The sequence below is a fragment of the Arvicola amphibius genome, chromosome 9 (genome assembly GCF_903992535.2).
Source record: "Arvicola amphibius chromosome 9, mArvAmp1.2, whole genome shotgun sequence".
Taxonomy (NCBI): domain Eukaryota; kingdom Metazoa; phylum Chordata; class Mammalia; order Rodentia; family Cricetidae; genus Arvicola; species Arvicola amphibius.
This window is the reverse complement of record NC_052055.2, coordinates 62,209,895-62,224,498: the sequence shown is the minus strand read 5'-3', so window position 1 is coordinate 62,224,498 and position 14,604 is coordinate 62,209,895. Positions and strand designations below refer to the sequence as shown.

Below are 14,604 nucleotides of genomic sequence, written 5' to 3'. Positions count from 1 at the left end.
TGAACCTCACAGGTGTGGTGGACACATGTCCTCTGCTTCTGCTTCCTTTCGTATTCCTTGATAGAAACATGAAGGGAGCCCCAGGGTGCCTTGCACAATAAGGATCCTGCTAGTTCCATTCCTAGGGAGCCACATCCTCTTCTCCCTCCACCCCCACATAGGTAGGTAGGTTTTTCAGAGTCTAGCAAATAAGTTGCTTCCATGCTTAAGCACATCCAACACACATCTGCTGCACACCAACCAGAGAACTCTAGGTCTCCAGGGCCTGACTTTACCTAGGCAAGGCTGGGGATGCTGGAAGGGACCTAGTAGCTAGGACTGGGGGAAGATATGAGCCTTATAGGCCCCAGACACACACAGGTCCTGGACTCTGGAAGTTGGAGTAATTGCCCACCCAAGCCTAGTGCTGAGATGTTGAGTTCAGAAACCACAAAGCTGTCCTTCCCTGTCTTCCTCCCCAACTTCCTACCCTGTGTGTACCCTTGGCTCATGGCCTCTTGGGGAGGGGGAACAGGGGACCCCAGAGGCACTTTGCCCTCATGTTTAGAATTTGTACAACCCCACAAGCAAACAACCATGTATCTATCCCTGGTTTGGCTTTCTTCCAAACCCACAGAGGGTCAGAAAGACCTTGCAAAACTCTGAAGAGCAAGGCCTCTTTCTAACCCAGCTGACTAGCAGCAGCCAGGCCGTGAAGAAGGGAGGTCTGGTCTAGGGAGAAAAGGTCCTCCATCTTCCTACATTCCAGAAGCTCCCCTTATGCTCCCACCTGGCCCTGGGGAAGTCTAGGGAGGCCTTTTTCTTCCTCCCCTTAATGAGTGAGAATCCTCTTCTTTCAAATTGGGGAGGGAGTTAGGTAAATGAGAGAAAGGGCCTAAAAGAGAGAAAGGGGGGAGAGAATTAACTTACAGCGATCGCCAGGGATTCATTTGCGAAGATGTAACCTCTCTCACCATCATCCCCAGCGCCGTAATCCCCTCTAACTGCCAGGCCCTCTGTCCTAGCATTAAACCTCACCAGCAGCTGCATGGCTGGACAGTTAAGATTATATGATGTAAATATATTGTGGGTTTGTCAGCTCTCCCTACACCATAAAACTTGGTTTAATGACATCACGTGGTCCCCCAAGAGCCACTCACGGGCTTGCCTTCAGGCCATTCACATAAATAACCTCCAAAAGTTTCAAACTCCTAAATTCACATAGAAGCCTTTTCTATTCCTCTAATGCTCAGTTATACTAAAAAGCCCTCAAGCTGCTCCTTTGCCCCTCCCTGCACCCCCTTGCAGGGTGGGAAGGGGGGAGAAAATGGATCTTATTTACTTACTTACTTACTTACTTACTTATTTCTCCAAGGACCTGATGCCCTCAAGGTCCTATTGATATTTTCTTCCTATTTTGTTCTCCTCTCTAATTGCTCAGAGTGAGCCGTGTCCCCTCTTCTCACTCCCCCGGAAGGTAAGTCAAGGTTCTTCCCCTCTTTCCTGCTGTCAGAGTGGGTGGGCTCTAGGGCAAAACAGAGAGGTGGGCTCTGGCTCTCTTACCACCTTTTGGAAATAAGGAGCCCCTCTATTTACTCTCCCCGAGCAATGCTAAGCTGGAACTTGGAAGTTGGTCCCTGGGCAGCTGGGTGGGGTAGACTTTAAGCAGAAGCTTCTGGTCAAAGAGAAAAGGGATTCCTAGGCCTCACCCACTCCCAGTCCAGGAGAGGTCTGAGGCCTCTGGCTTTGTGTTTTCTGTCTGGATTGCCTCTGCCAGCAGCACTGCTGGAGCTGGACAAGGGCTCAGGCCCATGACCAAAAGGAGAGCTGGTAGGCACAGCTTTCCCTCCAAACCCGGGCAAGCTGAAACAGTCCTTCAGCTAGCTCCTCCAGGGAGTAAAGAAGTTCGGACTTGCCTGGAGGAGGCAAGCAATCCACTAAAGGGCAGTTGGACTTTGCCAGGCAGGTCTGGTCAGCATCACTCCTATCCCGTTTCCAGTCCCCATCTATCCCTGGGTTCATCAAGTCCTGATGTGTCCCCCTGGGGAGAAAACACAGGGCCTTATGAAGCCTGGGAGACTGGAACTGGTGAGTCTGGGCACCATAACCTCTTCCTTATTTAAGTGTTAGCCATCTGAGCTGCCAGCACTTCTTCATGCTTCAATGCTCATCCAATAGTCTAACTCAGCATGTAGAAAAAATTAAAATAACTCCCTGAAGAAAATCACCTCTCTCTCTCTCTCTCTCTCTCTCTCTCTCTCTCTCTCTCTCTCTCTCTCTCTTTGTGTGGGGGGAGAGAGAGAGGAGAGAGTGAGAGAGAGGGGAGAGGAAGAGAGTAAGTTGGGGGGCTGCCCAGCCTCCAGGGTGCAAGTTAAGGAAGTTGAGGGGAGACTTTAGCAGTGCTTTAACATTACCTGAGCACACAGGAAGGGAAGGGAGGTAATGGGTCCAGAGACCTCCTACATGCTAAGCATGGGATGGGGACAGACACAATAGCTTAGGCAGTGGGAAGCAGTAAAGTAAGTCCTTTAATAATCCAAGGAGTATCAGCATTAATGGACATAAAAAAGAAATCTCCCTGCCTCTCCTCAGAGCCACTCTGTTCCCTTTCTGTCCTAGTATAAAGTAGCCCCTAGCTCAGTTTCAGATCCCCACACCTCCAGTATGGTGGGCCTAGTCTTGGCTCCAGGAAATCATCCCATTGTGGGAGGCTGGAGAGGAAATGCAGTAGAGTTTTATGGACCCATTCCACATTTGTTTTTACTATAAAGTACTTCCTCCTCCAACTCATCCCAGGAACTTGGAGTGGAGCTGAGCAGAGCAGAAGCCTAGGCCAGCCCCAGTTGAATTAGCTGTGCCCCCTCCTCCTCCATCAAAATTTCAGAGACTGTGATCAATGATAGCAAACAGACTGACTCCCACACTGGTCTATGTAGCTCGGATCCAGTTAACATTCCTTCATTGGCTTAGAACCTAGAAGACAGGGAGCAGTTTGTATGTTTTCTTTGAGGCAGAAATGCACACAGGGCAGGTTGCATTCCCTGTCCTCCTAGCCCCCCATCACCCCATTCCACATCTTAGAAAAGTGAACTATATCTCAAACCTTGACCCTTCTCCCGCATCTCTTTTACCAAGTAGCACCAACTATTGCTGGGAATCCTTCTGGGGTCAAACATAGCCCTACACCAAGGACTCAGCCTTCCCTCTATGTCCAGTCAGGCCCCTCAGGGATGACCCAGACCGAATAGAGATCTGGAGATCCAGAAAGGCCTGAGTCTCAGTCAGCCGAGTCACTAGTTCCTAAGTCCTGGCATTAAGTACCAACGACAGACAGTCTAGAAGTCTTTTTAGTCAAGGTAAGAATAGGGCATAGAAAAGTCTGGGGAAACACCAATACAGGAGCCAATACAAACACCAATACAGGAAGGAGTACCCTTCCCTTCACCCCAGGAGGCCCTTTTTGGAACTCAGTTACACTTCCCTATTCTTGCTGCTCCTAGAAGTGTTTAAAGTATTTTTAAAGGGATTCGGTAAAGACTGGGCCTTCCCATACACTTCAGAACCTATTTAGACACGCCTGCTTAATGCATGCCCTAAACAGACAGAAGTCATTGCATCTTTAATCTTGTTCTTCTTCGTTTTTATTTGATATGACAAAATATAGTTTCAGAAAGGACCTGGAGTCAATAAATAGTTGGGCGACTACAATGGGCAGGAGGGTGAGAAAGTCATGGCAGGAAATTCAGGATAGCAAAAAGCCTCAAGAACCACTTGCTGGGGTCCAAAGGCAAGAGACCCCAATAGTTGAGCTGGGGCTGTGAACCTGAGAGTGCATGCAGCAGGCCAGGCTGGGGAGATTCCCGGGCTTTGGGAGGGGTTAGAAGGTTTGGAGAGAACACAGACAACCTCAGGGGCTACCAGCCACTTTCATTCATCTCCCCCTTTCATATGCAAATCATTAATAAGTAAGGACGAGTTTAGAAACTATAAAGGTTAGTTGCTATAGGAAAGCACCCCGAGTCTGGTCATACCTCTGCCTGGCACCCCGAGTCTGGTCATACCTCTGCCTGGCACAAGCAGCCTTCAGCGGCCTGGCCAGCAGGAACAAAGAAGAGGGTGAGGTGGAGGTCGGGGAAAGGGGTTGCGGCCGGTCTGTCTCACCTTAACTCAGGCTGGCCTCGCCAGGGCTAGGAGCCGGAGGGGCAGCCCAGGTTGAGGTTCATCCAGCACTGGCCCGCTGTACCCCCGCAGCCCTTGGGAAAACCCTACGAGAATGTGTCCTGGGCTTGGGTGTTCAGCTGAGCCGAGGTGAAATGGGCAGGGCAGGCGGTCCTGCGGAACCCGGGGTCGATGGGGATTCGGACTGCCAAGGAAATGCGCTTTTGTTTGGAGGCCTGGAGCCACTGCTCCAGCCTCCGCCCCAAAATCTAGAACGAGGAAAACCGAAAAGGAAGGGAGCAGGGATCAAAAGCCGACCGGGGGTGCTCTCTGAGGGCTCCCTTCTTCCTCTAAAGACCCTCTTTGCTCTTCATTTTGGAGTCTTTCTTCCACTTCATCCTGCGGTTCTGGAACCAGATCTTGATTTGTCTCTCGTTGAGACATAAGTTGTTGGCGATTTCTATGCGCCTGCGGCGAGTGAGGTAGCGGTTAAAATGGAATTCTTTCTCGAGTTCCAGGGTCTGGTAGCGCGTGTAACTGGTTCGGGACCGCTTGCCATCCGTCTCTGGAACATAAATCCCCCCAAGCCAGGAAGGGTTGAATACTATGCAACACTTCAGCGTCCCACCCCAGTCGCAGTTTCCCACCCGTGGTCGGAGGGGGTGGAGGTGAGCGCGGTGGGACAGGCCAGAAGGGCCTTAGGCGGACAGGCCCAACCTCGGGAGAAGAGCCTCCGCCTGGGCAGTAAACTTTCCACCGCCGCCTTCACTCTGCGGCCGGAGGGGCTGAGGGGGGGTGGGGGGAAGAGGGAGACCCAGGCTCGGACCGAACAATAAACACTCTCGAGATCCGAGCACCGGGGACCCCCCTCCCGCCCCTCCCGAGTCGCTGGAATCCTCCGGAGCCGCGAGCACCGGCCGGCCGGGCTCCGCAGGGGAGGGAGGGAGCCCGCGGGGGGGATCCCCACTCTGAAGCCCAGTGCTCCTCACCCTTTGGATCCCTCTATTTTTTTAACTCCCTCCCTCTCCCCCCAAAATTGAATATTGCCTTTTATACACGTTTTGTTCCTATGATCCAATTATGTCGTCGTAAATTTGGGCGCACACAGCCTCTAAGCCTTTTAGTGGACAGTTTTACGAGCCATTGATGCCTGAATCGTAAAATTTATGGCCGCAGGTTTTTTTTCTTTATTTGCCCCGCATGGCCTATAAAACCCAGGCGAACCCGAGCGCGCAAAATGAAGTCCTAAAGTTTACCGTGGCTCATGTGCAGTTTGGTCATCCACGGGTAAATCTGTGGCGGGGCCGGTGGCTGGCTCAGTCCGGAGGGCTGCCCTGTCTGCGCCTGCTCCTCTTTGATCTCCCCACTGCTCTTAGCTCGCTCCTCCAGCGCTGGGCGAGCCGCCTTCTGACTGTACATCCCGGGGTTCAGAGGAGCCGCTTCGTCTCTGCCCAGAGCGTGTCCCGGAGCGGCCGCGGCGCTGCAGGCGGGGCGGTCGGGGTGAGCCCGGGGGTTGGCAGCCATGTCTACCCCGTGGAGAGAGTTGGAAGGCGCAGGCGGTGGGAAAGTGATGCTTAAGTCCAATCCGCCGTAGCAGTACCTGGATGCCTGCACCTCTGAGGCCGATCCATAGTTCCCACAAGTTTGCATGTTATAGGCAGGGATATTGGGGCTCTGCTTATAGAATGAATTGGCTACGTAGGAGCTCATGGCGGGGAGGGCCCAAAAAAATTTCTGCACCCTTTTTGATTAAGGGTGATTTGTGACTCTTTGAAGTTGAGGGGTTTTTTGTTCTCCAAAGTGCACAATTTATAGGTGGAGATATCTCTTTCTTTATCCTATGCGCTCTTCCCAAATAAGGGAGCCTTAAATAGAGTCACGTGACTGGAGCGGCCACTCATAAATTTGGCTTGATGACCTCCGGGAGGTTAGTGATGGAAGCGGGCGAAACGCATCTTGATATGTTGGCAAAGCCCAACCCGGGTGTGTGGGTGTGAGGGGGGGGGGGGGTGGTGAGTGAGAGAGAAAGGGAAGCAAGGGGGAGAAAAAAATGGTGCTTGGAATTGGGGGGTGGTCGGGACAACGAGCTCACAGTGACACCTGGTGCTTACTTGGAGGAATTGCATCTGAAGCTTCTCTTGGCGGCTGGATTGTAGAGAAGTTGCTTGTCGGACAAACTAACCTTTGAGCTGACCTTAAAATTTTGTCTAAATTTGAGAAAAGATGAGGCATTATTTAAGATTTACGAAGGTGGTTTTTATAATGGATAGTGCCAGTTCCCTGTCCCCAGAGACTTCCAAACTGCAAAGATGACAGAGAAAGGGGGTTGGGGTAGCTAAAGTCTAGGCTAGAGAACCAATAGGGTGTGCTTTGGTTCCCTACACTACAGATCCAGAGCTCTCGCTTGGGAGGGTTGGACTAAGCTCTGCTGAATATAAGTTTGTCTTCTCAGCTTGGAAAAATGAACTCAGCCTCTGGGAGGTAGGCAGGATACCCAAAAGGAAGGAGGGTTCCTGAGTGAGCAGAAGCTGCCAGAGAAGTTCTGAGGCTGAGAGTCCTGAGGACTCTCTGGGATATGACCTGAGGGGCCAGATGGACTTGGGTTGACTTCACTGAGTTAGGAACCCTATATGCGTGTAACCAGACACAGTGGGCTGGAGGACCCTCCTATAGCTGTGATCCTTGTGGGTACCGATGCCCAGAATTTCAGACAGCAAACAGACGACCCTCTAGGGCATGGAGAGCATGATTCAAACCGCTACAAATATTACGAGCAAGGCACAGATAATGACCTGCTTGTAATCTTTTAAGGGTAGGCCCTTAGACCAGGTTTCTCAGCAACCTCAATCTAGAAGGCCCCTAGAAATTTTCTGAACTATTCAGAGGCACAGGGTGGGCAGTCCAGGCGACTGGGCAACCTAGACAATCTTTGGCCAGGGTTTCTTCAGTCTTTGGTTCCTTTCTCCTGCTCTCTTAATCCCAAATCTTGCTCTTTGCTGTCTGCCTTTCCCCAGAATCTCTCTGGCTCTGCCAGAAGTGCCCCTCCCCGCTGGTGGAGGCTGGTGGGGTGAGGGCGGTGGCAGGGATGTGGAGAGTCTGGAAAACTCAGGAGGATTTTTTTCCCCTCCAGAAGACCTCCCACCCCCACCTCTCCCTTTAGGCTCACTCAGATTTCTCTGGCGAGGCTTGGGGAAAGAAGGCTGGAGTCTAGAAACAGTTAGGGTCCTGCTGCCACCCCCGCCCCCTCCCCACACACATTAGATTTGAGGATTTGAGGAGAAAAGAAGCAAGAACGAGATAGGCGAGGGCTGAAATGAAGAAGGAATTTAGTCTGTCGGGTCAGGAGTTCCGGCACAGGCCAGAACTCAGTTTCCAGTCTTTCTCTTTCGAGATGTCCTTGGATCAGTGCTCAGTCCCTGCGGACTGACTCCAATACCGCAGTCCTTGGGTTGCCAGGGCGCTTCAGCCACGTTTTGCAACAGCCGGCTTGGCGGGCTGGGGGGCTTGCTTGCTGGTCCTCCTTCTGACGCTGCTGTCAGGCGGGATGGAGGGGGGCGACCCTGGTGCTCGGATCAGGCTCCTTTTATCGCCTTTTGGGCTCAGGGCTCAGAAGCCGAGGATTCTAGGCTCCTACAGGCGGGAAGAAAGGCCCGCGTGGGGCTTGCAGCCCAACCGGCTCACTCAGTCTTCCCCGCCCCCAGAGAAAGTCCAAGAGGCCCTTTTTCCTCCTTTTCTTTTCCGGGGTGTGTGTTGCTCCTCGTAGGGGAGGTCCCAGAGGCCTCTCAGCACCCCAGCACAGCCAGGAGAACCCAGAGACCGAGGCTCGGCGCCCGGCTGCGGGGCAGGCGAGTGTGGAGGGCTGGCGGCAGGCCGTGGGGAGCTCTGCTGCAGGCCCGCGGGCGGGTGAATGAACAGACAGGCGGATTATAAACTTTTAAAAATAATATCAGTTTTATTAAATATTCGAGAACGGATCCAGAGGTCGGATTTATACAGAAGGATAACACGAGGGGCTTTCTTTCTTTCTTTCTTTCTTTCTTTCTTTCTTTTTTCCTACTGGCTAAACAAACGTCATTCACATTTTTTTCTCTTTTTGCTATTTCCCTCTTTTTTTAAATCCTTTTAAAATGAAATCGGAACACTGACAGTACTAACATAAATATAAATACAGAGACCACAAATACAGCTAGAAATATTCACACAGAAACGGTCACAGTTCGTAATATGCCATAATGACCCCCAGGAATCTTTAAATACAATTTGCCTGGACTGGGCATTTGCTGGGGTAGAGGGGCTGTGCAGGAACTGGGGAGAAGCCCGGGGTGGAGGTGGGGGATGTTGTAGGACCAAGGCGCGCCCTCCTGAGGCCTCCCGCCCTCCGGCTGCTAGGCCGGTCCCTGAGGCCCTGGAGTGGAGGCCCCAGGCCTAGGAGCCCGCTATCTGCGCGGGGGCGAGAGTTCAGGGCCTCGAGGTGGAGAAGAGAGCCCGGGGCTCAATTGGAGGGACGTCAGTAGAGTCTGAAGCATGGTTCAGGGAACGTGTCCCCAAGGCCTGGGCAAGGGAAGGGGCCTGCAGACAAGCCGAGAAGGAGCTAGCGAGGGGAGCTAGAGGAGGAGGCCTGTGAAGAGTTGTGCAGTGCGGGAGGGGGTCCAGAGCTGACTTGCAGGTCCAAGTCTGACTCCCTATTTTCTTTTAGGAAGTCACAACACATCAATTGTGCCAGTGATAAATATAGAGTATGTGACTCGGGGAGCTGGGAGGAGCAAGGGAGGAGAGAGGGGTGCAGGGTCCTGGTCACTCTTTCTGCTTCTCCTCTTCTGTGTCCTCCCGCTTTTCCTCTTTCCCGCCCAGGCTGTCTGCGGCTGCCCCTCCGCCGCCCCCCGAAAGCGTGGATGTGAGATTAGATTCTTTTTTCCACTTCATCCGGCGGTTCTGGAACCAGATTTTGATCTGTCGCTCGGTCAGACACAGAGCATTGGCGATCTCGATGCGCCGGCGCCGGGTTAGGTAGCGGTTGAAGTGAAATTCCTTCTCCAGTTCCAGGGTCTGGTACCGGGAGTAGATCTGGCGGCCGCGCCTCCGGTCTGCTCCGTAACCGACCCCTAGAGATCCGGGCACAAAACACACTAGAAACAATCAACAAGGCCTCCTCTGAAGACATTTTTGCCTAGCAAAATCCAGACTCTCTCTACTTGACCCACAACTCGCAGGTTTTTCAGTCTCTAGCCTTCCCCCTTTTACTCTGCCCCACCCCCTCTGGGGGTACAGCCAGGACCCCAACTTCATTCAGTCTTCCCACAAGGTGGGAGATGTGTGTCCCAAAGAAAGCGGGGGGGGGGGCGGGGCTGCATGTCTAAAAGCTAAGTTTTCTTTTTCTTTTTTTAATTTCTAATTTTTTTCTAATTCCAACTACTGGGGATAAGGGCCCCATCTCTCAAGGACTGGGTTTCGCCCCACCTTCCCCAAACTCCTGGTTCCCTGAAAAGTTTTCCCCACTTCTCTGCCCTCTCCTAACTCCCCCCATTTCTCTCCAACCTAAAGAGACTTTGGGGGGCTTCCCCACCATCTGTCCCCTCCCCTCATCCCTGCCCTGTTCCTGCCCCCTCAGCTCTTCTTGGAGCCTTCCAATCCGTCAGGGACCGAGGGGGCCAGGCCCCTGAGAGCCAGCGCGGAGGTGAGCAGAGGGGGCTGAAGAGGGGGCCCTGTCTCGGTGTCGGCGAGGAGACGAGCGTGATTGTTTTTATGGGGCCATAAAAAACTCTCTCCGCCCGTTCTTCTAGGGAAGCCGGTCATAAAGCCAGTTCAGTTTATTTAATTTATATCTCGGAGCTGTAAAACTCACCACTGTGCGAATTCATTCGCTGCATCCAGGGGTAAATCTGGATACTGGCTTTCTGGTCCTGGGGCGCAGTCCTGCCCTGCTCAGAACTAAAATCCTGAGCCATTGAGGTCTGTGTGTTATGTCCTAAGGTGTTTTGTCTGCAGTTTGAGAGCATGTCTTTCTCCTGGTAAAAGGAATTAGATCCATAGTCATACGGCCCCCGGCTGGAACTGAACACGACATTCTCCTGTGGCGAATAGAAGGGAGTCGAGTAGATCCGGTTCTGAGCCACAGCTGCTCCATAGGTCGAGAAATGCCTCACTGGATCATAGGCGGTGGAATTGAGGGCGACGTTGGGGAGGACGTCCTGGCCCCCGGCGAGGTGGCAGGATAAGGAAGGGTTAGTGAAGTAGGAATTCATCCCTTTGCCTTTACCTGGTCGGGCTATGATTTCTTTAATATTTATTTCTGTCTCCAGTTTGTACTCGGAACTAGATGGTTATAGGGACGGCTCCAATCCAGGACAGACAAAATGACAAAGTCAGCTGACCCCCTTCTAGCCAATCGCAAGCAAGATGTCAAGAAGGGGGAAAAAAAATCGCTTCTGCTTCTGTTGATTCCCTAGTTGAGACTAAGTGTGTGCTTTGAAAGTAAGACTTGGATTTCCTTTAAGAATATATATATGTAAGGGAACTGGTGGTGCTGGGGTGCGGGTCCTTGAGCAGGGCCCCTACCCTGCGGAAGGAAAGATCTAGTCACAGGAAATCTCTGTCCCAGCTAACTTTGTTGTGCTCTGGCCAAATGCAGATCGAGAGAAATCCTTGTGTTTTCAGTTCGATTTCATCTTTTGTATTTGCCCCCTTTCTAACATTACATCCTGGTTGCTTCATCTGAGGAGATCCTTCGCAGTGGGAGGAAGGTCCCAGAAATTCTACAAGACATTCTAGCTTGCCACTCATGAAGTGAGCCTCATCACTAGACAGCATATTTTTCCAATAATTAAAAAAATCAAAAGGAAAGGAAGATTTCCTGAAACATGGTGCACAGAGGAAGACAGTGTCACTGAGTCTTGGGTTAGAGGGTATGTCCATCTGAAGGGTGACAAGTCAATCTGAAGGGTCAAACTTGGGGTACAGTGGGGTCCTGAAGTAAGTAGCTACTCTCTTCTGCCTCCCAGCCTACTGCTCCTCCCCAGGACCCTTTTTGGGGAAACTCCTGCAACATTTTTACTTAAAAGAAAATATGTATAATAATACATTAAGACACACACACACACACACACACAGAGAGAGAGAGAGAGAGAGAGAGAGAGAGAGAGAGGAAGAGAGAGAGAAGAGAGAGGAGAGAGAGAGAGAGAGAGAGAGAAAACCTCTGAGATTCTTTCTAAAGACATCAACTCCTGTTTATGTTGGTGAGAATTTATGATTTGGAACCAGCTCAGGCCAATGGGATAGTTCACATGCTCTGCAGCCTGAAAGAGCAAGGGACTGCCATGAACAGTTGGTTATCTTCCAGCAGACTCCAGCCACTGCCCAGGTCACAAAACCCTGTCTGCTCTGGATTCAGGAGTGGAGCCCTGGACCTGAGCAGTAGGGGTAGAAGACTCTGGGAAAGGACTCCTGGGGATTTGGGTTCTCACCCAGCCAGTCACCTCTAGGCACTCAGAAGCCCTTCCCTCCATTTTCCTCCCCACCTTGAGACTGAGAAAAGGAGAAGATTAGAACAGAGCAGTTTGTAGGGCTTCAGGGAACTGCAGGAAGTGAACCAAAACAGCAGAAGGTGTGCAGCTGGGTTTCCCTCTGGTTAGTCCAAACTGAATTTGATATCGACATAGGCTGGAAATACTTGGAGCTGACAAAGGGAGGCTGGCAAGGCACAGGAAGGAAGGAGGGAAAACTCACATTTTCCCCCTCAGTATTTTTTTTTTTTTTTAGCCTGACTATAACAAGAACCCGGATGTCGCTGGGTTTTATGATCTTTTCCTTCTGTGTAACAAAGCGGAGTAATCAATGGGTAGCAATAAAGCCATAAACGCGACTACACTGGGGAAAAAACTCGTTTCTTCATCTTCTGTAATGTTAAGGTTTCCCTGGAGTGTCACAAGGGGGGGGGGGGGTAAAGTTTAGAACCCAAAAGCAGACAGTGTGTAGGAACTAGTGCAGACAAAATGTTAGTTAATACATGAAACTCTTTAGGGAGTTGAGGAGTCTTCCTGCCAGACAATTTGTGTTGGCTTTTTAAAAATCCAGCCTCTGCATTTGGAAAGGAGGGAAACTGGCTGGAACTTAGGAGAGTAGAAGAAAAATCCCTGTAATTATGGAAGTTTCTATCCCTTGGACTATACTATTTTCTTTCCAAGATGAAGAAGGCACAGGAGGAGGCAGAGAAAGATTTTAAAAGTTATCTCATCTGGGGTAGCTTAGCAGTTGCTCCCCCCAAACACAGACATTGGTGCTTTGCTCTTTGCTTCCCAATCCATCTGTACTTGAATTCATGGCATGTCTGGGCAGAGGTTTCCAACAGCTAGCTGAGTCTCCAGTCCCCCTGGAGGGCAAGAGGAAGGGAAAGAGCTAACTGAGGGGAGGGTACCCTGGGGCTTAGCTAAGGAACAAGTCAGTGCACTCCTGGACACCAGTAGCCTCTTTTCAAAGTTCCCAGCCTCCTGTCTGCCCTGGGGGTAGTGGTGTAACAAGTAGAAGCCACAGCAAGAAAGAGTAAATTTCCCCTCTATTTCAGAATGAGATTGCAAGAGGGATAAATCATGTCAGTGGTACTTCCTTCAAGATATTAAATTGTTGCAATGTAAAACAAATTGAATGATGGAAGATAGGATGTCTTAATGAAGTTTTGTTTTCCATAAGTGTGGATTTTTGTGTATTTTTAAATCTCTTTTATGGATGTGTTGGGGGAGGAAGTGACCTTAAAAGAAAGAAGGGACTTTGAGGGAAGCATTGCTACAGTCCGCTAACAAGTTTCCTAGAGCCCCCTCAATCATATCCAGAGATGAAAGTGGCCCAAAAGTTGGGGAGATTCTCTTTTGGGGCTTAAAGGTGGTAGGCTCAGGGGTGGGCGACCCTAGGAGCAGAGTGTAAAGTCTCAGGCCCGGAAAAGTTAAGTGTTTTATTACGTCCCAAAACAGAGGCAGAGACTGAAAGGTCTCGCCGATTTATAATGAACAGAAACCAGCTGCCTGGGGCAGGGGTGGAGGAACAGAAATGCTGGAAAGTGGAGACCAGGGAAGGCAGAAATACAAATATTATCTAAATATTATCTAAAGACATTGGGGGTAAATTAACTCCCAGAACACTCTCCTGCATTCCTTTCTATTCCTAAAGGAGGAAAAGATCCCATTTCTTTTAGTTAGACCTTTAATTATGCTGCTAAAATTTACTCGGAGAATTCACTACAAGGGGGAGAGCAGATCAGATGAGTTGATCTTCCCTCCACTGGGTAATAGTTTTTCCTTTTAGTTTGCTTTCTCCTCCCTTTGCGGAAGACTGGCTGTCTATGGGGGAGGGGCCGGGGCTTGAGTTTTTCTAAATATATTTATATTTTCCTGTTAAATCTGTCTGAAAATAATTATGGAAGCTCATCAGCAGAAGAAAGAACAGATGTTTTATTAAACTGTAGTGCAGCTCGGTAAATATGCACAAGTCTTGGGAAGCAGGGAGACTCCCATTCTTTGTTTCCATCAAAACACAAGCTTGGAGAATCAGAACAGCCCCCCATTAGGCCCGCCTGGCCGCCTGCCCGGTCTATGCCGTACCGTACATGGGCTTTCGGCTTTCTGAATTAGGCATTAAGAGGAGACTTGGTGTCAAGAGCAGATTTTCGCTTTGGGAGCAGTAATTACTGGATTTAAAAACAACATTAAAAATCTCAGAAAAGGAATAAAGGGGGAAAAGTTGCCACTGGCTACTCCAGTCGCCCACCCTCCATTAGAAATGTGCTTTCCAGAAGTACTAATTATAGGAGAGGAATTTACTGCCTGCTTCTTGGGCCTGAGTGGGTGTAGTCACTGACCTGGAGGCTGAGGGCTGCACGTTAGGGGTTTCCCCGGATTTCAGTCTTGCGGGGAGAGTCTAAGCCAGGAGAAAGGTAGGGGGTCCCTATGGCTGTGAACTGGGAAAAAGGAAGGGGAAACTGGGACTCATTTCTAGGATGATGTTATGGGCAGTCCTCACCTTACCTGCCTCTGCTTTCTTCTCTGCTCTGGCAAATAAAGTAATTTTGTGTGTACAGACATTTGAGATGAGCCTGGTGAGATCTGGAATTTTTATTCGGGGATATTCTTCGCGGGAATGTCCTCCTTTGTGTTCTGCAGGTTTCTCTCCCTAGATCTTCCCCACCTCTCTGCAAAGATGTCTGTGACTGTCTCTAGCACTGACGTACTCCATTCCTGGCCTCCGAGCCTAACTCCGTGTAGCTCACTCCAACGCGGCAGCGGGAACCGCGAGACTCCAAGCTCCCTTGCCTGCCTGGGCTCTTGGAAGCCTAAAAGATACCGCAGCTGCAGGACACTGCCCCTCCACCACCTCCAGTTCTTGATTTCCAGCAACACAGAATGGTTACCCTCCTCAGCCCCTTTTGTGCCACTGGGAGCGAGCTGAAATCCCTTTTGCAGAGAAAGCTGAGTTCAATAATTG

General features: G+C 50.6%; 2 protein-coding genes across 2 annotated transcripts; both read right to left on the bottom strand.

Annotated features, from left to right (window-relative positions):
* Window positions 1–4,487: 4,487 nt before the first annotated feature.
* Hoxc5 (homeobox C5) lies at window positions 4,488–5,847 on the bottom strand. The gene is made up of 2 exons (XM_038343329.1): window positions 5,394–5,847; window positions 4,488–4,702 (listed from the first exon to the last, which is right to left on the bottom strand). The coding sequence occupies exons 1-2, from the start codon at window positions 5,845–5,847 to the stop codon at window positions 4,488–4,490; spliced, it is 669 nt and encodes a 222-aa protein (XP_038199257.1).
* A 3,084-nt stretch (window positions 5,848–8,931) lies between these two features.
* On the bottom strand, window positions 8,932–10,379 carry Hoxc6 (homeobox C6). The gene is made up of 2 exons (XM_038343347.1): window positions 9,980–10,379; window positions 8,932–9,239 (listed from the first exon to the last, which is right to left on the bottom strand). Exons 1-2 carry the CDS (start codon window positions 10,377–10,379, stop codon window positions 8,932–8,934), a joined length of 708 nt encoding a protein of 235 aa, XP_038199275.1.
* Between the last annotated feature and the right edge of the window lie 4,225 nt (window positions 10,380–14,604).

What these genes read in the sequence shown, in the direction of transcription:
- Hoxc6 (XM_038343347.1), bottom strand. Translation starts at nt 10,379, where the DNA reads ATGAATTCCTACTTCACTAACCCTTCCTTATCCTGCCACCTCGCCGGG. An exon ending in GCGAATGAATTCGCACAGTG is followed by an intron (nt 9,240 to 9,979) that starts GTGAGTTTTACA and finishes CCGGATCTCTAG; the next exon opens with GGGTCGGTTACGGAGCAGAC.
- Hoxc5 (XM_038343329.1), bottom strand. Translation starts at nt 5,847, where the DNA reads ATGAGCTCCTACGTAGCCAATTCATTCTATAAGCAGAGCCCCAATATC. An exon ending in CAAACTGCACATGAGCCACG is followed by an intron (nt 4,703 to 5,393) that starts GTAAACTTTAGG and finishes TTTATGTTCCAG; the next exon opens with AGACGGATGGCAAGCGGTCC.